This window comes from Equus asinus, chromosome 17, assembly GCF_041296235.1.
Source record: "Equus asinus isolate D_3611 breed Donkey chromosome 17, EquAss-T2T_v2, whole genome shotgun sequence".
In the NCBI taxonomy this organism is placed as follows: Eukaryota; Metazoa; Chordata; class Mammalia; order Perissodactyla; family Equidae; genus Equus; species Equus asinus.
Genome location: NC_091806.1, coordinates 39,228,268 through 39,254,507, shown reverse-complemented (window position 1 = coordinate 39,254,507; position 26,240 = coordinate 39,228,268). Strand labels below are relative to the sequence as shown.

General features: G+C 46.3%; 1 protein-coding gene across 1 annotated transcript in view; it reads left to right on the top strand.

Moving 5' to 3' along the window:
• Positions 1 to 26,240, top strand: part of DDB1 (damage specific DNA binding protein 1) — a 29,013-nt gene that overhangs the window by 313 nt on the left and 2,460 nt on the right. Inside the window, exons 2-25 of the mRNA XM_014866906.3 lie at positions 1,178 to 1,326; positions 2,356 to 2,472; positions 2,841 to 3,062; positions 5,296 to 5,410; positions 6,324 to 6,421; positions 7,195 to 7,353; positions 8,220 to 8,303; positions 8,881 to 8,997; positions 9,590 to 9,692; positions 12,553 to 12,628; positions 12,724 to 12,832; positions 14,522 to 14,700; positions 14,799 to 14,962; positions 15,042 to 15,149; positions 15,308 to 15,515; positions 16,611 to 16,706; positions 16,813 to 16,924; positions 17,883 to 18,006; positions 18,355 to 18,519; positions 19,238 to 19,332; positions 24,731 to 24,901; positions 25,270 to 25,379; positions 25,663 to 25,832; positions 26,060 to 26,162. Of these exons, the coding sequence (XP_014722392.1) occupies positions 1,178 to 1,326; positions 2,356 to 2,472; positions 2,841 to 3,062; positions 5,296 to 5,410; positions 6,324 to 6,421; positions 7,195 to 7,353; positions 8,220 to 8,303; positions 8,881 to 8,997; positions 9,590 to 9,692; positions 12,553 to 12,628; positions 12,724 to 12,832; positions 14,522 to 14,700; positions 14,799 to 14,962; positions 15,042 to 15,149; positions 15,308 to 15,515; positions 16,611 to 16,706; positions 16,813 to 16,924; positions 17,883 to 18,006; positions 18,355 to 18,519; positions 19,238 to 19,332; positions 24,731 to 24,901; positions 25,270 to 25,379; positions 25,663 to 25,832; positions 26,060 to 26,162 (3,154 nt within the window). The remainder of the gene's footprint in view (positions 1 to 1,177; positions 1,327 to 2,355; positions 2,473 to 2,840; positions 3,063 to 5,295; positions 5,411 to 6,323; positions 6,422 to 7,194; positions 7,354 to 8,219; positions 8,304 to 8,880; positions 8,998 to 9,589; positions 9,693 to 12,552; positions 12,629 to 12,723; positions 12,833 to 14,521; positions 14,701 to 14,798; positions 14,963 to 15,041; positions 15,150 to 15,307; positions 15,516 to 16,610; positions 16,707 to 16,812; positions 16,925 to 17,882; positions 18,007 to 18,354; positions 18,520 to 19,237; positions 19,333 to 24,730; positions 24,902 to 25,269; positions 25,380 to 25,662; positions 25,833 to 26,059; positions 26,163 to 26,240) is intronic.

The following is a 26,240-nucleotide window of genomic DNA, read 5'->3' as shown; positions in this document are numbered from 1 at the left end:
CCGCGCAGGGGCCCCCGGCGAGGGCGGGAGTTGGGGGGGACCGAGGCCTAGGGAGGCCGGCGGCCCGGGGGGCGGCCGGGCGGAATCGGGCCCGGGGGATGGAAGGCGCTGGCGGCCCAGGAAGCGCCCCCAGCGCACGACTCAGCATGCGCCTTTGGGGTAGTTCACGCCGCGTTTGAGGGTCCCCTTTCGTCCGGGGAGGTCACTTGGCCTCGAGGACAGGGACGGGCCCAGTGGGACAGAGGGCGAAGGGTGAGTTGATTATGCAGTGTTGCTTGGGCCCCCAGATTGGCCTCGTGGGTGTCAGGGGAAGGGGTGGTGGTGATGGCGACTTTGGGGTCAGAATTTTCATGCATGGGAGCCTGGGGGGCGCAGGAGGTGGAGGGATGTGAAGAATGTCCGCGCTCTCCCGAAGGAGTCCAGTCCTCTTTGCCTGGGGCTGTTGTTTACACAACGGAACTGCTGGAGAGAGGGTTTGGATGGCCCAGCCCAGTGCTGGGTTTGCCTTGTTGACTGTGCAAGAATTGTTAAGGGCACAGACGTCCAGAACCCCGGAATAACCATCTTGAACCCCGTTCTCAGCAGAATGTGAAGACCTGAAACTTGTGTGTTTACATAAATCCTAATCACGATTCCTAAACGAAACTCTGTTGTTCTGGAGAGTTGGAGGCGGTGAAAGAGTGTGGACCGACCGCGGGGTTATTGGTAGACTGCTGGGAGGGCAAGAGGTGTGGATGAAACTGTTTTAGTGCAAAGCTCGGAGAATTTTCTTCTTTTGAGCCCGTCTGTTTGGTGAAGATTTTGTGAGAATTTAGATAAGGGCGGAATAGAGATGAATGCTTTCTCCAGCACCTCTTAATCGGAGGTTAAGTCTACCACTGCAATAGAAAAAGTAAAATTTGAGGGCGCAGAGCCATCTGAAGGGTTTTCACAGTCATTGTCAGTTGAAGGACGTGCTGCTCTTAGGCCCAGTCCAGTTTTGTTAGTCTGATGAGGGAAGTAGCTTTCTTGAGTGGATGAAGCAAGACTGATGCGCTGGGTTTGGCAAGAAGGGAGTGAGTGGAGGGAACCGGGGAAGTATGTAGAGTAGATGAGAATTCTGCAGCTGTTATGTAGACGTGACTGGGTTATTTAGATGCTGCTCTGGCTTCAGAAGTGAGAGGATGTGTTCTTTCAGGACACTTTACTTCAGCTGAAGACCTGAACCTGTTGATTGCCAAAAACACGAGGTTAGAGATCTATGTGGTCACAGCCGAGGGGCTTCGGCCCGTCAAAGAGGTGGGCATGTATGGGAAGATTGCTGTCATGGAGCTTTTCCGGCCCAAGGTAAGTAAGTGCTCAGGGTTGGGCCCGGTGACAAGAACGGTTGTTGATGATTTTGCGTTGTTTTGGGATCGGTGGAATAAGGCTTAGGAGAGAAACTCTTCTTCTTTTGAATGGCAGGTTTCAATTTTTATTTTTCTTGAACAAGCTTCCTGGAAATAGAAAGAGAGGTAAATTATGGGAAAATTGATCAAGGTGACTTCTTTAGAAGGGGAAATTAAAGCAGTTTGAAATGTGGGTCATCATAGGGATTCAGAGAGTAGGTCCTAGAGTAGGGCAGTCCTGGCCTCATTCCTAACCTTTCAGAGCCTTATTTCCCATCTGCAAAATGGGGATACCAGTAATAACCCAATAACCCGGTATAACCCAATCCCCTGGGTCATTGTGAAGACTAAATGATTTAATAACACAGAACCTGTTATATAGCAAGCATTCACTGTTATGTTAACAATTGTCATATTATTATCATCATCATTACTGTAGTTCAAGTGTTATCATCCAGAAAGCCACTACATTGTCTCATTATATCTTAACAGAATCTGACAAGAAAGCATTGGGTTCCAAATTTTAATTATAACCCTTCGAACAAAGTACTTTTTGGGGTCTGTGCTAATAAGTAACTAAGACTTTGTCGATCTATTTTAACTTCCATTGTCGTTCACATTTTTTTCTCTCTTTCTCCAAATACTTGGAGAGGATTAGAGAAGGCATTACATTCATCTTTCAGAATATGAATGGAATGATTGAGATTAGCTTGAGATGGAAATAGATGAGGACATAGTATGCAGAGCAGAGAGATGGAGATTGAGAAAGTGAGGACTGGTGTTTACCAGCTTCAGTTCTGGCCTTTAGTACATACCCTGAGGGCGTGTGTGTACCTAATGTGTGTTTCACCCTCACCCTGGATTTTCTCTTCAGGGAGAAAAGAAAGTTCTTAAAGAATTGAGCATGCTTAAAGAACAATGTTTAAAGACTGGGCAGGTATTCTTGTTTTAAAAGAATGTGTTCTGAAAGCCTAATATTGGTTTCCAGGGGGAGAGCAAAGACCTCCTGTTTATCCTGACAGCTAAGTACAATGCCTGCATCCTGGAGTATAAGCAGAGTGGTGAGAGCATTGACATCATAACGCGAGCCCATGGCAATGTCCAGGTGAGGTCGCTGCTTCAGGCTGATGACAGTTTTCCAGGTAGAGCTGACATGATTCGATGAAGAAAATCAAAGTGCGGGGGGCAGCTCTTTATAGGATCAGAGAAACAAGGAGAAAACACTATGGCTTTGAGCTTTTATGAAGAAAGGACTTCTGTAGTTTACTCAGAGTCCCAGGGACAGGGTAATAATTCACTGAGACTTAGTGTTTGCAAAAAGGCATGCGCTGATATTTGGGCTCCCTGGTATGTTAAGTAGATGCCAACTAGTTTTAACTACCACCCCTAAAATCTTCCTGGTAAAGGGGTGCCCGGTGTCCTCTGTTACTCTGGGTGTGGAGGTTCTTTCCTAACCCCCGTTTTGCTTCTCAGGACCGTATCGGCCGCCCTTCAGAGACTGGCATTATTGGTATCATTGACCCTGAGTGCCGGATGATTGGCCTGCGACTCTATGATGGCCTTTTCAAGGTTATTCCCCTAGACCGGGACAATAAAGAGCTCAAGGCCTTTAACATCCGCCTGGAGGAGTTGCATGTCATCGACGTCAAGTTTCTATATGGTTGCCAAGCACCTACCATCTGCTTTGTCTACCAGGTACTAGAGCAGGAGGAGAGAGGGAGAAGCTGTGTGGTTTGGCATAGTAGGAGTCGATTTTTGCTAATCAGAATGTCTGGATTTTGTCGTAGGGTAGGCAGAAGTGTTTAATGTATTTGTCCTGAAATGTTTTGAACGATCTAATTAATATGGGTCAGATTTTGGTTGTGTCTTGAGTGCAGTAGTACTTATTGTGGAGGCAGGAAGCTCTCTGGGGTTTGTGGAGGTTTTAATCCTGAGATTACACTCTGGTTGTGGGCCTTGGAGATTTCATAGGGTGACCCAGTTTATACTTTGTCTTAGTCTCTTACTGGCAGGCTAGGGGATTATTAAAACTTAGCTATAGAGAAATGATCTGGACATTGCTTTTACAAGCAAAGAGAAAATGTTTTCGTGATGTCTTATCTCTGTCTTCTAAGAAGAGGTTTATGTTTTGTCCAGTGCTCACTTTCTGGTGACTTGCTGGCTCCTGACTTCTATTTTAGTCTGTGCCTAAAACTTCAGCAGAGCTGATCCTGGGCAGCTGTTCTCTGGGCCAGATCTGTTAAGGGGGGCAGGGTGCAGAACACCAGGCTAACATACCCGTGTCTTGGTAAAATCTCAGCCTTTTAACAAAGGGCCATATAGCATGAGGTCATTTCACTTGCCTGTGGTTGAATAAATGACGGAAGGAAACATAGTCCAAGTCCATGTACTGTGTGTGGCACATAAACGCTTTGGTAGCTGTGTTAAGTATTGGAAATACTGATGCATTTTTGTATATTTCTTAGTGTCAGCATAAGTGCTATAGATGTGAGGTGAGTTGAAATAAAGTTCAATTGAATAAGGTTGAAACTACTTGAGGAGGTTTTGTTTGATCTTGTTTCCAGGACATTAACTATCAGAGCTGAAATATAAAGTTAGGATTTCCCTCCCTGCTTCAGTTTTGTAAAGATCAGGTCATTAAAACATTCATGTTGGTTATTCACGCCTGACCCTGTCTGTTTCCAGCCTCAGGGTGGCCAGTTGTGAACAATCTTCATTTCTGAATGCTTGTCTCTGACCCCAAATCCAAACCCAACTCGAACCTTTTTGTGAAGTTGAGTCTTACTGTAATCATTGATGGGGAAATCTTTTCCTCAACTAAAAGTTACCTTATGTCTTGTTTTGTGCTAAACATTCAGTTTGACAAATATTTACCACGTGAAAGGTCGTCATGGTAAGTGCTTCAGGATCTGTGACAGTGATTAAGATATGGTGCCTGCCCTGAAAACATGTTGTTGAATTCCTTCCATAAGTTCTTAGGCTCTGGTATGGCCTTTGTTGAGGTCATCCTCCACTGGCCGAATGTAGCCTTCTCCCTACCCGTGCTCTGTTAGTCTCTTCAAGGTGACTGTGACAGCTCCAGGGCTGATGTGAGTCATGATTCAGGAAGAGGAGGGGAAGATGATGTTGACAGTGGCAGGACTGGAGGTTTTAACTAACTTTAGAGGAGCAATATGTTCTTTTTTTTTTTTTAGGAAGATTAGTCCTGAGCTAACATCTGCCGCCAATCCTCCTCTTTTTGCTGAGGAAGACTGGCCCTGAGCTAACATCTGTGCCCATCCTCCTCTACTTTATATGTGGGACGCCTACCACAGCATGGCGTGCCAAGCAGTGCCATGTCTGCACCCGGGATCCGAACCGGCGAACCCCGGGCTGCCAAAGCAGAATGTGCACACATAACTGCTGCGCCATCAGGCCAATCCCTAGAGGAGCAATACGTTCTGTTGTCTGCCATCCGGAAAGGCTATCAGAATGCTTTTAACAGTTCTATCAAACAAACTTTTTAACTATCTTAGATATATTTAGCTTCTCAATGTGTTTGTTTCTTCTCTTTAGCTATTTTGTAAGTTCCTTGAGGCCAGGGAATATTGAATATACATTCCATATATGTATATACACACACACACAGACACAAGTATACATATGTAGATTGTGTCTCTTATAGTGGCAGTACAGTGTGACAGATTTGTTTTTCTAATTCTTAAACCTTTCTTGGTTTGTTGGATTGTTAGAAACAGTAGGCCTTGGTGCAGTCTGCCCAATCACAGGCTCAGCTGGGGGCTGTGAGCATACTGATGGGTGAGGGTGGGAAGGCCGACGTGACAGCCTGTCAGATGCTGGGTGATGGCGGCCTGTTTATTTCAGGGCCCCTCTCCAGCCCAAGGTTCACCCTTCCTAAGGGCTAATCATTCCACCTTTCCGCACCTAGGACCCTCAGGGGCGGCACGTAAAAACCTACGAGGTGTCTCTCCGAGAGAAGGAATTCAATAAGGGCCCTTGGAAACAGGAAAACGTAGAAGCTGAAGCTTCCATGGTGATCGCAGGTTGGTTGGGGGTCAGGTCTGGGCCAGTTCCCTGCTGTTCTTTCTTCACCTTGTCTGCCCCCTCATTTCAGAGTCCAGGTGCTCCATGTGCATTGTTCAGTACTCCCTCATGTCCCCTCTCTCCAAATGTACTTTCTTTTGCTTTTTCCATTTCTGTCTTTGGGATTGTCTGTTTTTTATTCCCCCCAAAAAGTATAGCTTTCGTCTATTTGGGGTAAAGGGGTTAACTACAAGGTTACCCCCTGAGAGTGATTTGCAGAATGGCTTATGGAAATTAGCCTCATTATTTTATTGTTGGGCATAACATTTGAAAACTGAAAGGGACCGATAGAGCTTATCTAATCTGATGCCTGTATTCCCTCGAAGAGAATGCGGGGCCTGAGGGACTTGCCCATGCCTGTACCTTATTGACAGAGCCTGGGCTGGAATCCAGGCCTCTGCTCCTTGGCCTCTGTTTTTCCCTCAACACTGTGGTGTGTGGCTCACCTTCTAGAGAAGTTTTAAAACTCTTAAATGCAAATTGGCCCTTCTAAATGCTGGCCCTGATGATGGGGGAAATTAAGCTAAGGAACAAGGAAAAAAGTAAAAGTTTTAGTTAGAAAGGATTAGAAGTTGAGAGAGAAAATTGAAAGAATGCGTGTGGAAGAACGCTGCAAAGACTCCCCACCCCTAGGAACTCAGAAATACCAAGAGTGACCATAAAAATATTACAGGGTTAGACAATAGCTAGATAAAATTTCTGAGACGACATTCTCAGAAAAAGGCTATCATGTTCCCTGGACTTTGATGTCTTTTTAAAAATAGTGATTATCTTAAAGTTTGCCTCAGAGTTACCTGGATCAGTGCCTTTGCTGCCTCAGGGTTTGGCAGGTCCAGAGTGCTGACTGTTCTGCTGCTGCTCTTTCTCCTGCAGTCCCAGAGCCCTTTGGAGGCGCCATCATCATTGGACAGGAGTCAATCACCTACCACAACGGTGACAAATACCTGGCGATTGCCCCTCCTATCATCAAGGTGAGCAGCATTCTTTTCCTTTTTTCTTCCCTTGTGCTTTCCCTGCTCCCCCCTTTCTCCTCATTTGTGAAAAGGAGATTTGCAGATGTCTGTCACATTATTCACTATATATGTAAGATGATGTGTGATCATTGGGAGTAGAAGAGAGATTGGCCTGGTTTTGCTTACAGGAGAGCTTGCTTGCCAACTAAGAGAAATAATCAAAATAGGTTTACCCTTTGCATTGACAGGGGCGACTTTAAGAAGGGAAAAATTTGTAAATTCTTTTGAATGTAATGTTTTAGGGTTCAAGTCACATAAACTAGCGAAAAATTATATAGACTTAAAATAATTAGTCATAAAAATTCTAAGCATTAAAATTTCAAGTCTTAAAAATTACATTTTAAAAGCTTTATTTTATTTTCTTTTTAAGGATAAATAACAAAATCCGTGGTAGCATTAGTAGTGGGAGGTAATTAGGGTAGTGAGGATAAGTAACAAAATCTGTGGTAACGTTCATAGTCCAGTGAATACTTACAGCTGCCTGCTATTCTATGTATTTCTGTTTTCCAGTAGAATAATATGTGAATAAACATTTGAGGTATATTGAGCTCCTCAGAAAGTTGTTTCCAAAATAAAAATGTTCCCGTTTTCAACCATACATGTATTGTTGTTTGAGTGAGTTCCTTGCTTGTGAAATGGCAGCATTTGGTAAAGGGAGTGGTCAGCTAGGGTTTGCTCCTTGGTTGTGAAAGACACTTAATCTCGAATGACTGTGTCCTTCCTCTTGGCAGCAAAGCACGATTGTGTGTCACAATCGCGTGGACCCCAATGGTTCCCGCTATCTCCTGGGAGACATGGAAGGACGGCTCTTCATGCTGCTTTTGGAGAAGGAGGAACAGATGGATGGCACCGTCACCCTCAAGGACCTGCGTGTGGAACTCCTTGGAGAGGTAGGACTTGCCCCTACTCTGCTGTGTTCTCTTAGGGGCCTAGTGACCCCAGATGTGTGGTCCCACACTGTGACTGGGAATTATGTTACTTAACACCCAGCAACAAATGGTCAGTCCTGCTGTGGGCGTTGGTTTTTGAGTGAGTAGATGTTGGAGAATCTCACAGGCAGGTGGGCACTGCCTCAAGCATAAAAAGAAAGAGAAACAAAAAGGATATAGTCTAGAATTAAAGAGTTATGCTGATACTCAGTTCTGGGAGGAGGTTCCCAAAAAAGTCGTGTTAAGAATTATGCAGTAGGGGCTGGCCCCATGACCGAGTGGTTAAGTTCTCTCACTCTGCTTCGGCGGCCCAGGGTTTCGCTGGTTCGGATCCTGGGCACGGACATGGCACCACTCATCAGGCCATGCTGAGGTGGCATCCCAGACAGCACAACTAGAGGCACTCACAGCTAGAATATACAGCTATGTACTGGAGCTTTGGGGAGAGGAAGAAAAAAAAGAAGATTGGCAACAGATGTTTACTCAGACGCCAGTCTTTAAAAAAAAATTATGCAGCAAATTTTAGAGGTTTCTAATTATTTGGAGCCGACTGGAGCTGTTGGGATTAAAATGATCATTTGGAGCAGGCACCTGCAAGATAAAGTGTAGCTTTTCCTGCCTGTAGGGATGTGATAAATGGAGAGTCACAGACTTCAGAGATTTAAGAACATTTGTTGAGTGTGACCTGGGGATTTCAAGTGGAGAATTGTTTTGGAAGTCATGGCCGCAGTTGTGAGTTTTCTCAGCAGATGTCTGAGAAGTGGTAAGACAGTGTCTGGATCCCACGTGGAGTCCATTCTGATGTCTTTCATGCCCTTGACTTCTAGACCTCTATTGCTGAGTGCTTGACGTACCTCGATAATGGTGTTGTGTTTGTCGGGTCTCGCCTTGGTGACTCCCAGCTTGTGAAGGTGAGGAGACATTTTCTTCTTTTTAGATTTTTCTCTGTCTTCACTGCTTCTTCAAGTTTTTCCTGTTTAATGCTGCTCAGAAATTTCTTCAGTTCATCCATGTTCTTACTGTCTAGCTTTCTAGTAGGTTGATTTAGCATTCTATGCTGACCAGCTTTTTGTCCTAAAGGTTTTGTCAGCAAATGTGCCAGCAAGATGCTAGGCATTGTGGGTACAGTGATGAACAAGATGCAGCTCCTACCTTCAAATAGGTCGTAGTCTAATATGCAGGATCCCTTCTAGAGTATGAACATTTTAGACCTTCTCTGCAAAAAATGCATGTAAACGTTCTACATTAATTTCCAAACTGCTTCTCTGAAATCCGTCCATGAGACTCTAGATTAGAAATCCCGGGCTGGTTTGTGGATCTCCAGTAGGACAACCATGTTCTTTAGTCAACAGTCCCCTTCTAGAAGCATCCAGTGGAGCATAAGAAGAGCAGATCTAGTAGGATTGGGAGTTTCTTTTGGATGATAACCACCTCTTTAGGGTGGGTCTGTTAGGAGCCTTCCAGGACTAACATTGGTTCTCTTCTTAGCTCAATGTTGACAGCAATGAACAAGGCTCCTATGTAGTGGCCATGGAAACCTTTACCAATTTAGGACCCATTGTGGACATGTGTGTGGTGGACCTGGAGAGGCAAGGGCAGGGACAGGTAAGGGGGTCATCCTGGAAATGAGTGGTTGGTATGTCCATGAAACTGTGTCCTCCTAGGCTTGCTCATCCAGAGGGGAGTGTGCACTGCAGGTAGCTTTGAGGAGCCCCCACTACCCCAGTGATGCAGGGATAACTGCCTTTTACTGAGTGCCTGTCCTGGTCTGTCAGGTGGTTTGTGTGCATTATCTGTAGTCACACGAGCACCTGTTAGACGGGTCCTTGGCCATTTCAGAAGTGAGGAGACTTAGGGCTGAGAACGATTAAATAACTTGTCCAAGGTCACATAACTACTGGATGGCTGGCGTGCCTGACTCCAGATGCTGTGCTCTTCTAGCAAACTGGGTTCCCTGGATGGAGGCAAGCTTGCTAGCAGCAGTGGTAGGAGCTTTTTGCTTCTTGACGAGAGTGTCCTGTCTGCTCGGTAAATTTGAGAGACTTTGGAGACCAGCTTCTGCTAAGTCTGCATCCGCAAACCCAGCTCCACAGTGAGGGTCCTTGGATTTAGGTAGAGCTTGATTGCTTTCTGGGTGTCAGTGTGTTGGCCCCAGGCTCTAGAGGGTGTTAATTAGAAACCTTTTCTCTCCTTGCAGCTGGTCACTTGCTCTGGGGCTTTCAAGGAAGGTTCTTTGCGCATCATCCGGAATGGAATTGGAATCCACGAGCATGCCAGCATTGACTTACCAGGCATCAAAGGTAGCCTTTTGGTGGACTTTAGGATGCAGGTCTTATTTGTGACCTCGGCCTTTGGCCCTGTTGCATGTTGTGAAGGCGCTTCGGTGGGAGCTTGAGGAAAGTAGATCAAATGAAGAGTGAAAAAAGTCATAATGACAAATAAGTGGTAGAAGCTTAAATATATTTAAAACTATCAAAGTAAACTTAAAAAAAGAGAATACTATTGACCAAAATTGGACAATAAAGTAGAAGAACGGGGGAGGAAAAGATTATAAGTTAAATTTAATGTTTATATGAAGGAATCAATTGAATCCCTAAAGAAAAATGAGACTGAGAATATCATATACAGGTAACTTCTAAAACAACAATATAAATCTTCCTAAATTTCAAGAGAACTGTAATAATCGAAAAGATCAAAGAAAGACTACATAGTGAAAGACTTTGACAATACGTAAACAGTAAATATAACCACAAATAATATGACAGAACTGATATCAAACATCCATGTGAGTATCTGTATCTGATGTATCAGATATCTGATCAGTAAATATAAATGGGCTAACCACCCTTACAGTAAGAGAAAGATGATCAAATTGGATCATAAAGCAAAACCAATTCAGAGTTGTGTATAAGAGGCTCAGCTAAAAAAATGTAATTCAGAATATGAAAAAATAAATATTAATAAAGAAAAATAGAGGTTTATGTATTAGAGAGGAAGACATCATATAACTACCAAACCCAAGAGAACTCACAGAAAAACTACTGTAGACAGTAAGAATTTATTAAGGTAGCAGGATATAAAGTTAATGTACTGAAATCAATAGCTTTCGTGTAAAAACAGTCAATTAGAAGGTATGGTAGAGGGAAAGAGGCAATATATAATAGTAATAAAAAGATAAACTACCAAGGAATAAATTTAATAAGGAATGTGTAAAAGGAAAACTTTACTCTTGAAGGATTGAAAGGATAGATTGGTCAAATGAAAAAGACATACCCCGAGGTCTTAGATATCAACATTATAAAGCTGTTCTCTCTTCAGCTTATTTTTACATTTGAGGTATCTCAATAAAAATATCAGTAGGTTTTCTTCTTGACCTTGACAAGTCAAAGTCCAAATGGAAAAAGGAAGAAGCAAGAAAAGCCAGGAAATCTTAAAAAAAAAGAGCAGTGAGACGAGATTAGCCCTACCAGATACTAAGGCATACTCTTAACCCTTATTAATTAAAAGTGTGGTATTGGAGCATAAATAGGCAGAGCCCAACCAGCAGACTCAAAAGTCCAGAAATAGACACAATTATATGTCAGAATTTAGTGTGCTATAGCAGTGGCGTCTCAATTCTGTGACATAAACATGATCCTTTTTAATAAATGGTGTTGAGATAACAAGTAGTCATTTGGGAAATGATAAATTTCGATCCATACTGCACAATGTATACTTTCCTAAAATCTAAATGGATCAATGAATTAATGTAAAAAATAAAGCCATACGAAAGCTAAAAAAAAAAAAAAAAAATGGGTGAATTCCTCTCTAATTTTGGAATGGGGAAGGTCTTTTAAACTCTTAACTCAAAAGTTTAGACGCCAAAAAGAAAGACTGATAAGTTCAGCAACATGAAAGTAAAGCACTTCTGCGTGGCAAAAACAGAACACTGTAAGCTAAGTTAGCAGAAATGGCAAACTGGATAGAAACATGCAGTTCATCCGGTAGACAAAGGCCTAATCTCCCTAATTTATGAAAAAATTTCTAGAAAGAAGATTGCCAAATTTCCTCTCCCCAAATTGGCAAAAGGCATGAATGGACAGGCAAGAGGCCTCCCTTGTTATAAGTGAAAGACACATCAAAACAAACAGCGAGACCATTCTTTACCAGATGACCAAAATCCGAAAGTTTGACCACACGTTATGTTGGTGAGGCTGTGAGGAGATAAGCATGCTTGTTGGCAATATCTATCAAAATGACACGTGCGTTTAGTGATTGAGCCAGCAATCCCAGTTCTGGGCATCTCCCCCCAGACCTTCATATGTATAAAATGACATAAATACAAGATCGTTTGTTGTGGCATTGTATGTTATAGCAGAATACTCAGAGAGCGTCCATCACTGGGGACTTCCTAATAAACTGGCACATCCACACAATTAAATACTGTGCACATATCCAGAGCAAGGGACAAGTTCAGTTCTGAGAAGGGCTCCGGCGTGTATTGTTAAGTGAAAAAACAAGGCACGAAACAGTATGTGATAGGCCCTTTTATATTTGTATTTGCTTGTGATACAGTGCTTACCTTTTTCCTTAAAATTGAAAATAAGGGCCGGCTCCATGGCCAAGTGGTTAAGTTCGTGCGCTCCACTGCGGCAGCAAGGGTTCGGATCCTGGGTGCGGACATGGCACCACTCGTCAGGCCACGTTGAGGCGGCGTCCCACATCCCACAACTAGAAGGACCTGCAACTAAGATATACAACTATGTATGGGGGGGCGGGGAGGCGTTGGGAAATAAAGCAGAAAAAAAAAATTGAAAATAATTGGAAGTATGAACAAGAAAGTGTTATTGATTACTTATTTGGGAGATAGGTTGGACGGGGAGGAATAGGAGTGAGACTCGTGTGATAGATGTTTTAAAAATAAATTTTGACTTTGAGTCAAGGAAATGTGTTATCCCATCTGAAATCAAATGAGAAATTTGAAAATAGTAGGCTCAAAACAGTTTTAAAAATATCTACCTTCTTTAGAGTCTTAAAGCCAGGAAGAACAGAGTGGGTATTTCAGCTCCAGACTGACTCCAGAGTTCCTGCTCTTCACAGGGTCGGGCTCCCCCTTCCTGAGATGTGCTGAACTGAGCGTTGGTCTGTGCCGTGCATCTTAATCCTTGATCTTTGTTCCAGGCCTGTGGCCACTGCGGTCTGATCCTAACCGGGAGACTGATGACACTTTGGTGCTCTCTTTTGTGGGCCAGACAAGGTAAGATGAGTCTGGTGCCAGCTCCAGGTGCTCATGTGAAGGCTGCAAGGTGGGGAAGCTGGTCCGGCTGACCCAGGCCTTCCATTCTGCTGCAGAGTCCTCATGTTAAACGGAGAGGAGGTGGAAGAAACCGAACTGATGGGTTTCGTGGATGATCAGCAGACTTTCTTCTGTGGCAACGTGGCTCATCAGCAGCTTATCCAGGTAAGAACTGAGAAAGGGCAGGCCCTATTTACTTGAGTTGGACCTAGAGTATAGTACAGAGCACCACCGGATTTTGAAGCAGTCCGTTTTTATGGCTCTTTAAAAGTAATGAGGAAATTCCAGGGAAAAAAAATTTAAATTACCTGATAACCCACCACTCAGAGATAATGTTTTACCTTTATTTTTTCTCTGCAAATATATGTGTTGTATTTATTCACATTTTCTTTTGTAGACTGGGCTAATAATATATATATATGGTTTGGGGTACTGTTTCAGCACTGATTATATCCTTTTTTCCACTCATAATAGTAATGCACACTTACTGTGTCATGGTGCTCCTGTGCCTGTATGACTGTTGGCAGCACTTTCCAGAGATTAGTGATTAGAACCACAGCTCTTCCTCTCTTCTGATCCTTACTGTAAATCCACCTGTGATATGGGGCTGGGTGGAGGTGTCAGATAGCCCCTTTGGCACTCATTAGCCATAAGGGCCTGATTTCTGAGCACCCTCCCAGCCCCTGGCAGACTTTTTAAGTTGGGAGTGACGCCTGATGTTCTTTATGTTTTGCACACTTTCCTCACCGTTTGAGCTGTTGTCTCCTGGCCAGGGTCAGTGTTTGCCAGTGGCAGGTGTAGCACTGGAATGCTTGAGGGTTAATCTGCCGTCTCCATCTTTTATCTAGGCTGGTCATTTAGCCAGCGGGCAGTGGTGGATTTGGTAAGGGTCTGTCCACTCTGCAAGGAAGGTTCTGTCGTTTGTGGACCAAGTGTAGGATGTGCCCAGACACTGACTCATTTCTTTGTCAGTGTTTTCTAATTAGTGGCTTGAAGACTGGTATCAGTTCACGTATCTATTATTGACGGGCTTTCCTCCTTAAATATGAACTCAATTTTGATAGGTAAGATGAATCGAAACCTGGCCGTGTCATCAGTCTGCATTTTCTTCTAAAATTTCAATGATGAAATAAATTTATAAAATGTTTCAATGCAATTTTGTAGGCTTCACTAAAGAATTTTGCAGGGCCGGCCCTTGGCCGAGTGGTTAAGTTCACAGGCTCCCCTTCAGTGGCCCACGGTTTCGCTGGTTCGGATCCTGGGCGTGGACATGCCACTGCTCGTCAGGCCATGCTCAGGTGGTGTCTCACACAGCACAGTCAGAGGCACTCACAACTAGAACGTGCAACTATATACTGGGGGCTTTGGGGAGAAGGAAAACAAAAGAAAGAAAAAGAAGATTGGCAACAGATGTTAGCTCAGGTGCCAATCTTAAAAAAATGAAATTAAATAAAAAGAATTTTGCATAATTTTAATGATTCATGCACAGTAAAGAACTTGGGTATTTTAGAGGTCTGGTTTTGGCACTGAGAAACACTGCTAGCCTGGTAGCCACAGGACCTTACTCCATTGATACCTCTCCAGAGGATGCAGTCTGTCACCGAAGCCTTAATCAGAGTGAAGTAGACCTTTTTTCCTAGCTTGTAAGTATGAAAGCTATAAGCTGCTTTAAGCCATTCTTCAGGGTTCCAACTAAAAATGCGTGTCATTGCAGGACTTTGGGAAATAGACGTATATGGCAGAAGAGGACGTACGTAGCTGATTCTTAGGGCCGACCTAGGGCAGCATTTACCACCCCCCCGCTCCTGTGTAGATCCCTGCAGGTGCTTGGAGTCCTTGCTCTTCTCTCTGTAGATCACTTCAGCATCTGTGAGGTTGGTCTCTCAAGAACCCAAAGCTCTGGTCAGTGAATGGAAGGAGCCTCAGGGCAAGAACATCAGTGTGGCCTCCTGCAACAGCAGCCAGGTAGTGGTGGCCGTGGGAAGGGCCCTCTACTACCTGCAGATCCATGCTCAGGAGCTGCGACAGATCAGGTGTGTGTTTATCTGTTTGCTGGTTCTTCCCTCCCCTGTTCTCTGGGACTTCTTTGATCCTTGGATTCCTTCCTCTGCCGTATTCCTCTTTTGTTCAGCCACACAGAGATGGAACACGAAGTGGCCTGCTTGGACATCACCCCATTAGGAGACAGCAATGGGCTGTCCCCTCTCTGTGCCATTGGCCTCTGGACAGACATCTCGGCCCGCATCTTGAAGCTGCCCTCTTTTGAACTACTGCACAAAGAGATGCTGGGTGGAGGTATGGATCTTTTAGGGACCTGGGTTGGGCTCAGAGTTGGAATGTGGAACAACAGTTTAATGTTATCCCTTTCCCACAGAGATCATTCCTCGTTCCATCCTGATGACCACCTTTGAGAGCAGTCACTACCTCCTTTGTGCCTTGGGAGATGGGGCACTTTTCTACTTTGGGCTCAACATTGAGACAGGTGAGGACAGCACTTGGAGTGAGGGGCTCTTTGACAAATAAGGAGTACTAGCGTTGCAGAGTCCTTGGCCTCAGGGAACTGCTTTGAACCTTCACAACCCAGTTCTTTGTCCTGTTTCCTTTCCTTCCTTCTTTCTCCTGATGCCATTCTTTCTGTAGGCCTGTTGAGCGACCGTAAGAAGGTGACTCTGGGCACCCAGCCCACGGTATTGAGGACTTTCCGTTCTCTTTCTACCACCAACGTCTTTGCTTGCTCTGACCGCCCCACTGTCATCTACAGCAGCAACCACAAATTGGTCTTCTCCAATGTCAACCTCAAGGAAGTGAACTACATGTGTCCCCTCAACTCAGATGGCTATCCTGACAGGTGAGCCTCTTTTTCTTTCTTCATCAAGAGCCATTGATTGAGGGCATCCTGATGTTTTCCTCAAACACCTCCCCTCCAGCTGTTTCCTAGTCTCAAAGTCAGTAAATAGCTGACAGGGGAAGTGTGGAGCAGATGTTCTCAGGTCTGGCTACCCAGTAGAAGTACCTGGGAAGCTTTTTAAAAAGTACAGATTTATTTTTTTTTGAGGAAGATTAGCCCTGAGCTAACATCTGCCACCAATCCTCCTCTTTTTGCTGAGTAAGATCGGCCCTGAGCTAACATCTGTGCCCATCTTCCTCTATTTTGTATATGGGATGCCTACCACAGCATGGCTTGATAAGCACTGCGTCGGTCCACACCCGGGATCCAAATTGGCAAACCCTGGGCCGCTGAAGCGGAGCATGAGAACTTAACCGTCACGCCACTGGGCTGGCCCCAAAAGTACAGATTTTTTTCAGTCTTTCTCAGATGCTGATTCGGTAGATCTGGGGTTGCGCCTTAGAATTTGTATTTTAAGCAAACCTCTCAGGTAACTTAAATGATTAGTCAAGTTTCAGAACCCCTGATTTAGAGATCATTATGTAGTCCCCTGGAGCAGGGGTTCTCAAAGTGTGGTCCCCCACCAGCAGCCACAGTATGACTGGGGAACTCATTAGAAATGTAAATTCTTAGGGCTGGCCCCGTGGCGTAGTGGTTGAGTTTGGAGGACTCTGCATCACTGGTTCAGGTTCCAGGTTTGGATCCTGGGCGTGGACCTACACTATTTGTTAGCCATGCTGTGGTGGCAACCCATATATAAAGTGGCGCAAGATCGGTACAGATGTTAGCTCAGAGCTAATCTTCCTCAGAAAAAAACAAAAACCTCAGTCTAGGTCCACCTAGACCAGTTAAATAAGAGAATCTCTGGGGTGGAACCAGGCATCAGAATTTGTGGTCTGCCCAGCTTATTTTTAGCATAGAGTCAAAGCTGAGAACCTCTGCCCTGGAGTAAGCCAGTGTAATTCTGCCTTATTTTTCCTCCAGTAATGGAGTTGCCTCATAGAATCCTTTCTTTCCTCGGGTCCACTCAGTCTAAACCCAGACCCTTCTTTCCAGCCTGGCACTGGCCAACAACAGCACCCTCACCATTGGCACCATCGATGAGATCCAGAAGCTGCACATTCGCACAGTTCCCCTCTACGAGTCTCCCAGGTGAGGGCAGGGTAGGTGATGATGGGAGTGGTGCTCATGTGGGAATTAGAGTGGAGCGCTTCCAACGTTTTCTGAGAGGCACCGTTGTGCTATACTTGCTCTACAGGAAGATCTGCTATCAGGAAGTGTCTCAGTGCTTTGGGGTCCTCTCCAGCCGTATTGAAGTCCAGGACACAAGTGGGGGCACAACTGCTCTGAGGCCCAGTGCCAGCACCCAGGTGAGAAAGATGGTGTGAGAATAGGCTGTAGGACTCGAAGGGTCCAGTAGGAAACATGTCCCACTTTGCAGGCCGTACGGTCTCATAGCCACTCGCTCCTGCCCTTAGGAAAGCAGCCACGGACAACAGGTGGGCATAGCTGGGGTCCAGCACAACTTCGTTTATAGAGACAGGCAGTGAGCTGAATTTGGCCTCCTCCTTGGAGGGTGAGGAGAATTTGAGATGAGCGCGGCCAGCAGTGGTTTTGCTTCTCGGTAGCCTTGCAGGATGAACAGTTCCTTTTCTCTCTTCATCGGTTTGGGTGGGGGCAGTGTAGCATCATAGGTAAGGGCGTGGGATTTGGAGTCTCCCGGAACTGGCTTCAGGGATTATTGCTAGCTGTGTGATCTTGGGCAAGTGTAAACTTGAATTTTCTCCTCTGCAAAATGAGGCTGATAATAAGACACTTTACAGCTGCACTTAACAATAGACTTGAGTGGAGATGTTAGCTGGCCGTTGTATTCCATGCATTCTCTCTCTTTCTTGCTCCCAAACGTTTGTGATAGGACTTCTCTTAATCCAGAGTAGAAGGTCTTCATGGTTTTCTTTTTATTTGAAGTGCTCCCCTGCTCTTCCCGTTGAGAGAGGTGGAGTCTGTCACTTTATTAGGTCGCCTGAGTTTCTCCTTAGCTTTGCTTGATTGACTTGGCATCCCTGTTTTAATGATCTTTACTGACCTTGAGATTCTTGTGTTTTGGACTGCTCTGTCAGTTCCATATGGAGTTTGGATCCTTATCCTCAGTCCCTGTATCCTCTCTGAAGCCCTCTGTTCTTCAGGCTCCGCTCGAGCTGCCAACCTTCAGTTTTCCTCTTTCAGACTTAGCCTCTGTTTCCTGATCCTGACTGATCCCCTCACACTGATGTTCCCGGCACCTGTTCGGCTTTTGAGAGGGGTGACATGTGTTCTCTCTGTTCTCAGGCCCTGTCTAGCAGCGTCAGCTCCAGTAAGCTGTTCTCCAGCAGCACAGCCACTCACGAGACCTCCTTTGGAGAAGAGGTGGAGGTGCATAACCTCCTGATCATTGACCAGCACACCTTCGAAGGTGCAGATGAGCTCCTCCAGTCACTTTGTGCCTGTGTCATCCCTAATTCAGGCTGTCCTGGGCTCTGATATATTCCAAAGTTTGGTGGACAGTGTGGCAGCCCATGCTAGGAGGAGAAGAAAGGAGGGGTGGGACCTCTGAGTTGGCTGTGAGGCCAGAGTACTGAGCCTTCTCATATGAGTTTAGGCTGGTGAGGGATGGACAGTCTGAGGAGACAGGAACAGCAGGAGGCGAGTACTGTCGCCTCCTGGACTCGGCTTTGAGCTGAGCTGTCGGCCTCACAGAAGTACAGGACTACCTGTGCCTGGGGATCCTCAGCCACTCACCTCTCTACTACTCTCCTTCTAGTGCTTCATGCCCACCAGTTTCTGCAGAACGAGTATGCCCTCAGCCTGGTCTCCTGCAAGTTGGGCAAGGACCCCAACACGTACTTCATTGTGGGCACAGCCATGGTGTATCCCGAGGAGGCGGAGCCCAAGCAGGGTCGGATTGTGGTCTTTCAGTATTCGGATGGTAAGTGGGCACAGTCTCCAGATTCTGTGAGCTGGAAATTCTAGGAAAGTAAGCAGACTGTTTTAGCTTTCAGAGTCTCAGTTAAGCAGTAGGAGAAGTTGGGTTAATTGCTGTGACTACAAGACATTCTCTTCCTTCCTTCCAAGCTGTTGATGGTCTGAATGCGTTTCCGAGCGCGTGAGCAGAGGCACAAGTAAAATCTAGCATGTTTCTTCCTTTTCTGCTCTTTGAAAGGAAGACAGAAAGGGGAGAGGTGAACAATGGCTAAGAGAACCTAGTGGCTAGAATCAGTTAGGAATCCTAGGTTCATTTTCCATTTGGTTGCTCAGCTGTTTAGGTCCTCTTTCAGTGTCAGGAGTTTGAGTTCATTTCTGTATCTTTTCTCATTTGCCCTACTAAAGAGGTTCTAAAGCCCAGCTATCAGCGCAGAAATCTCAGATCAGCTGGCTGAGATGGAATTTGGTCCCATCTTGAGGGAGAGCTAAAGTTTCAGGGTGCAGGCAGATCTTGGGCACTGTCTGGAATCACTGCACGTTACCTTGGGGCTCATACTTCTGGTGGTGGTTAACTCCAGAATACACTGACTCTCTATCTCCTGCTTTCAGATGAGTGGTTTTTTGGGACAGGAATTAGAGCCAGAGGGGAAATCAGGGTTCATTTGATCACTTTAAAGTGTGGACTCAGAAAGGAGACTCAAGAATATCTTTTTTCCCTCCAGGAAAACTACAGACTGTGGCTGAAAAGGAAGTGAAAGGGGCTGTGTACTCTATGGTGGAATTTAACGGGAAGCTGTTAGCCAGCATCAATAGCACGGTGAGGCCCACTCCACTTGGTGTTATACCTTAGGTTGCACACCATTGTCCACAGAGCATGTCTCCCTTATGTATCCTGGGGCTGCATGTGTGTCAGATTTTAAGGATAACAAAGTAGTGGGAATGGAGGATGGAGCTGGGAATCTGGGGAACTCCGGTTGGACCAGGCATTAGACTTGGTTACATGAACCCCCATGCATATCAGATTCTAAGTGCTGTGGGGACTGAGAAAGGGGTAAGAGCTGTGGCCCCAGCACTCGGTGTGTCATGACATGAGAATATTTCATCAGTATGAAACAAAATGAGCCAAACTGCATTATCCTAAGTACATCCCTGAAATACTAGTCCTGGGAAATATTCCGCTTCTCTTCTGCCATGACCCCACCTCCTCCCTTGCAAAAAAACTTTTAAAAATAAATTTCATGGGGCTGGCCCAGTGGTGTAGTGGTTAAGTTCATGTAACCTGTTTCTGCGGCCTGGGGTTTCGCTGGTTTGGATCCTGGGTGTGGACGTGGCACCGCTCATCAGACTATGCTGAGGCATCATCCCACATAGGACACCCAGAAGGATCTACAACTACAATATACAGCCATGTACTGGGGGGCTTTGGGCAGAAGAAGAAGAAGGAAGAAAAAAGAAAAGATTGGCGACAGATGTTGGCTCAGGTGCCAATCTTTAAAAAAAATAAAATAAATTTCATGGTCAAATACATTTAGGAAATGGTATATCCTGATCCCCTTGGAGCTTCACAGTGCATCGCAGCATTTTAAGGTCCTGAGAAGATAAAAGATGCATGACTTACATACTTTAAATTGAGAGTTTCTAGTCATTCGGTCATTCATTCGTTCATTCAAAAAATATTAATTGAACTCTTGTAGTGTGCCAGGCACTGTTTTGGTAGTTGGGATATAGCAGTAGGCAAAATGGTTAAAGAGCTGTCCTTCTGAGGCTTGTGAACAGAGTACGTACATATACTCGAGATGCTGAGAAACACACGGTGAGAAATAAAAATGGGGCAAGGAGCTGGAGGAGTGCAGGCTGAGCACGGGTGGTGGGGCGTTGCTATTTCATCACCTAGTCAGACAGTCCTGCTGATAGAATGACATTTGGCGGGTTCCTGAAGGAAGGGAGGGAGAAAGCCATGTGCATGTCTGGGAGAAGACGAGTGCAAGGAGTCAGAGGCAGGGCTGGCCTGGTGTCTGCCCAGGAGTGCGCTGGTAGGGGTGGGAGATAATGCAGAAGCAGCTCCCGGGCTGGAATGGGCAGAGCCTGGTAGGCTGGTTGAGGACTTTGGTTTTACTCTGGAGGGTTTGAGCAAATGAGGGACACGACTGGACTTATATTTTGAAAAGATCATTTCAGATCTTGGAAAAGCTATGGGGGGAACCAAGGGTAGAAGCAGTGAGGTCAGGAAGGAGGCTCCTGTGATGACTGGCGGCGGTGGCTGAGAGCCGTGTGCTGTTGGGCGAGGTGGGGAAGGCAGATTCTGTGAATGCCAGGATTGAGGTGTAAGGGAGTAAAGGGCCCAGCGTTTGGCCTGAGCAACAGGCAGGATGGCCTTGCCATTTACTGAGGGGAGAGGATTGTGAGTGGTGCAGGTTTGGAGGGTAAAGGGAAACTGGTTTTTAGCTCCATACCGACCGGTTTTCCAACTGTCCAGCTTTTAACTGAGTGTCCTGTAATTTGATTCAGTTCTGATGTGGACTACCCAGAGTTAGTATTAGACTTAACAGGTTTAAGGGTGCCGTCCCACAAGACTGCCCTCACTTCACATGCCAGTCCCAAGTAGTGGGTCCCCAGGGTCCCCAGACTTCCATCTAGCTTGGCTGTGAAGTTGTAGGGAGTTGTGGGAACCCCCTCTCAGCTTTGATAATTTGCTGTAATGGTTCACAAAACTCAAGGAAGCATTTATTTACATTTACTGGTTTATTATAAAGGATATAAATGAACATCCAGATAAAGAGGTACATAGGGTGAGGTCCAGAAGGGTCCTGCAGAGCTCCTGTCCACTTGGAGTTGAGGTGCCCTAGGCGCACAGTATGTGGGTGTGTTCACCAGCCTGAGAGCTCTGAACCCTGGAGTGTAGGGATTTTTATGGAGGCTTCATCACGTAGGCATGATCGATTATTAACTCAGTCTCCAGTCCCTTTTTCCTCCCTGGAGGAAAGTTCCAAGCTTCTAATCATGCCTGGGTCTTTCTGGTGACCTGCACCCATCCTGTATCCAGGAGCCAAGAGTCACCCCATTAGGACCAAAAACTTCTATCACCCAGGAAATTATAAGGGGTTTAGGAGCTCTATCTATGTCAGGAACTGGGGGCAGAGACCAGATACATGTTTCTTAGCTATGTCACGTGGGGGACACCAGAGGTTTGGTTTTGGACATACCAAGTTTCAGTCATCTTAGTGAGTATGTCAGGTAGGTAGCTGGATGAGAGAAGTATGGAATCCAGGCAGGAGGTAGGCTGGAGATAACAGTGTGGCAGTTACCAGGTGGCATTTAAAGTGAAAAGTCAGGATGAGGTCACCTAAGGTCACGTACCCGCTGAGAGTGGATAGAGAAGAGATCTGAAGACTGGCCCTGGGGCCCTCCACCTTTAAAATTGGGGCGATAAGGATGATCCAGGCAGTTAGAGAAAAGGTGACAGGTGAGGTAGGAAAGGAACCAGGAGAGAGAAGTGTTCTGGAAGCCAAGCAGGAGGGAATAGGTAAGCTGCTAGTCTGCCGGTAGGTTGGGTAACAAACAAGGAAAGAATTGACCATTGGTTTAGCAACATGGAATTCTGTGGTGACCTTGACCAGAGCTCTTTTGATTGACAGTTGGGGATGGAAACTGATTGAAGAGAGATCAGCCAGGCCTAGGAGAGGACAGCTACCATCAGAAAACCCTTTGGGGGAGTTTTGCAGTAAAGGAGAAGTGAGGAAAGGGGTGACTACAGGGGAACATTGGACAGGAGAGTGTGTGATTTTCCAGGCTCGGAGGTACTGCTACAGTTTCCATGCTGATGGGAATGGTGGGGAGAGGAGAATTGCTGGAGCCGTGTTTTTGAATGGGCAAGAGGGCAGTGGGATCTAGTGCACAGAGTTGGCCTCAGATGGTAGAAGTACGTGGAACTCCTCTTCTGGTTGTGTCCATCCTCTCTGTGAGTGGAGTGACTGAGAGGACGGATGGCAGACTAGAGATTTGAGGAGAGTGGAGGAGGTGCGAACTCATTGTTTCAGGGCCTGAATTGTAATGGACTGGGAAAAGGCAGTTGCTAAGAAGTCTAAGAGCCCACTGTCAGTGAGTGGTCCCGAGTTTAAAGTAAGGCCCGTCTTCCTAGTTGGTTGTTCTTCTTCAGCTGTAGTTAGATTAGAATTTCACCACAGTCTGATTTTGTCAGGTGAGCGTGATCAAGGGAGTCGAGCACCTGTAAGAGAGTGCTATGGTGATAGACCCTGGACATCTGAGAAAGGTGAAACAGGACACAAGATCCAGAGTTGTTTTTAATGACAGGCTCTAAGGGGTGACCGTAGGAATGGGCAATTTAAGTGGGGAAGGGGGGTCAAAAATGGGAAGAACAGGATAGTGGAAGGGTCTTCTCTGTAGGTATGAAAATCTCCAGGCATTAACAGGACTGTCGTGTGGGAGGGAGAGTTGGTGAGGTGTAGATGGCTGCTTCAGCGGGTGGGAGTGTGAACTTAGGGAAGCCTGAAACGGCAGGCAGGCGAGGTGGTGCACTGAAGTCTGTCCTTCTTCCAGCCCCAGGGGTACGAGGGACAGTGGGAGAGAAGATGGCCGAGTTGAGAGGCCTCAGGGCCCTCATGAAAGCTCCACGTTTCAGTTAGAGTAACAAGGGAGCAGCGAGAGAGCAGGCTGCCCGTGACTGCTGCCTGTGTTCCAGGGTACAGTGAACAGATGCAGGAGTTGGGAGGGGTTGGTGTGAGGTCAGATTAGGAGACGTCTAGTGCATTGCTGTCTAATAGAAATATCATAGGAGCCATGCGTGTAATTCTAAACTTTCTAGTAGCCACAGGAATAAAAGTAAAAAGAAGCAAGTGAAATTAACTTTACTAGTGTGTTTTTTGTAACCCAATAGATCTAGAATATTTCAACATGTAATCAGTATAAGAAAATTATTAGTGAGATATTTTACTTTTTTTTTATATTAAGACTTCAAAATCTGCTGTGTTTTTTACGCTTACAGCACATCTCAGTTTGGGCTAGCCACGTTTCAGGTGTTTTGTAGCCACATGTGGCTCGTGGCTGCCATATTGGACAGCAGAGATCTAGAACCTGTTGGGTTGAGAGTAGGAGCCTTGGGATTTTGGTGGTGTCTGACCTTGGTCTTGACTATCTCCATGGCACGTAGGGAGGCTGAGAGTGTGGAGAGGAAGGGGTGGGGAGGGGTGTGTTGCCAGGAGCATGTGGAGCTCTTGGCCCTTCTTTACTCCACTCGTGGAGGTGTGGAGACCCAGCAAGGCTGAGCTTACCCAAAGATGGGGTGTTGTGGGTACCCTCCACCCTCCCGTTGTAATTATTACAGGTGACTCTTGGAGTACACACCTTTGGGGCTAGGGTTCTTTGGGGACATCTCAAGAAATCATGGTCTCATATGTTCTGTCCAGGACTTTCTCTGTGTGCAGAGGCCATGGGGGGAGCCACCTGGACCCTGAAAGGTCTGCCAGGGCGGGCTTTTCCAGGGAGTTGTCTGTCTGCCTTGGGACCGGTTTGTGCCGAGTATCTGTCCTTCTGTCCGCAGATGATAAAGCATCTTCATTTGTTTGGAGATGTGGTGGACACTGAAGAAACACTGCAGCAGAGGAAAAAAAAAAAGTCCTTTTCCCTTTTGGGTGGAGGGGTGGTCACAGACTCTAGTGCTCTAGAGTCCTTTAGTTATTGGACAGCATTTTTTTCTGCTGGACTTTCCTTTCCGTTGTCTCTGCTCACTGGGTTCACATCAGAGGTTCCAGGAATGTAGGCGTTTTGAGAGGGCTTCAGGAAAGGCAGTTTGTTGGGGGGTGATCTTGTTGCTGATCTGATCAGGAATTGGAGATGGGTCTTCTCTTCCAGAGAGATTTCTGTGGGTCAGTTGCCAAACTTCAGTCCTAAGAGGACCATCTTTTGTCATATCCATAGTATTACTTGCGTTACTATTTGGTTAATATTTGTCTTTATACTGACTCATTTTTTATGTAAAGGAAAACTTTGTATTATTAGTTTCATGTGCTTGCTCTATTTTCATATTTCATAAATATATAAAACTAAAATAAAAAATGTCCATCAAGTCCTACATCACACCATTTCACATCCCGTGTTACACTGTGGTAAGTGGTGCTGCAGCTGGAGGATAGGGGAAGGGGGCAGTCGTTCTGAGAGGATCCGGGCCCCTCGGGCTGAGACGGGCTCCGCCCTCCCAGGTGCGGCTTTACGAGTGGACGACAGAGAAGGAGCTGCGCACGGAGTGCAATCACTACAACAACATCATGGCCCTCTACCTGAAGACCAAGGGCGACTTCATCCTGGTGGGCGACCTGATGCGCTCCGTGCTGCTGCTCGCCTACAAGCCCATGGAGGGAAACTTCGAAGAGGTAGTTGGGGGGTGGGGCAGACTTCTTGCTTCAGCCGGGACCCTGCACGTGTTTCTGTGCTGGTGAGGAGTAATCAAGCCCCATGGGGCAGAGGTGTTTTCCCTGGAGCGTACGTTCTGCATCGATGAAGTATTTCTAGAGACCCCCAACTTCACCTCTGAGTAGGCTCCATTTCTGGGCAATTGCACCAAAAGGGCTGTGCTGGCCAGAGGTAGGGGGAGAGCACCTGGAGTGGCAGTCGTTAGTCATGGGCCCGTATCTTCTGCAGGGCAGGCTCTTGGCTTCTGGCTAAAGGAAGACGAGTCCCAGAACTGGCTTCTGTGCAGACTGCTGACTTTATTTTCTTATTGCACCTTATCTGTTTTAAGATTGCTCGAGACTTTAACCCCAACTGGATGAGTGCTGTGGAAATCTTGGACGATGACAATTTCCTGGGGGCTGAAAATGCCTTTAACTTGTTTGTGTGTCAGAAGGATAGGTGAGTGGCCAGCTATGGGAATGCGGGGCTGGGCCGGAGCCCTTGGGTCTCTGGCGAATGAGGACGTTGGGTGCTCTCTCAGGCTCGGGTGCTCCTTCACAGAGGTAGAGATTTTCATGAGAGCAGAGGCCATAAAAATGACCCTCTTAGACCAGCTTCTCTGCTGTGGAGTGTGTGGGTTCACCAGGGAAGCTTGGCACATGGTGTCCACTGCATGTGGCCTTGTCGGGGCCTTGTGATGGGGACAGGAGGTTTTGGTGGTGAGTCTCACACTGCTTTTCAGCGCTGCCACCACTGATGAGGAGCGGCAACACCTTCAGGAGGTCGGGCTCTTCCACCTGGGCGAGTTTGTCAATGTCTTTTGCCACGGCTCTCTGGTTATGCAGAATCTGGGTGAAACTTCCACCCCCACACAGGGCTCGGTCCTCTTCGGCACCGTCAATGGCATGATTGGTAAGGTTGATCGCTGCAGGGCCACTTCCACACAGGCCTCCTTCCTGGGAGCACCATTCTGAGGGATGAGGGAGAGCAATTGGACATGATCTAGGAGCTTACTAGAGGAGGCTGCGGCCAGCTTGTCCCTCCTTGTGCTGCTTTCCTGGGCGGCCCTTGGTAGAAAGTGCTCACTCGCTATGGGCTCTGGAGCACTCTGCAGCTCACTGTTCCCTTTGCTTCTTCAGGGCTGGTGACCTCACTGTCAGAGAGCTGGTACAACCTCCTGTTGGACATGCAGAATCGACTCAATAAAGTCATCAAAAGTGTGGGCAAGATCGAGCACTCCTTATATCCTTCCCAGAGGCATCCCTTTGCTGGGAAGCATGACCTGGGATGGGCAGAGAGCTGTATTACCCTAAGCTGCTC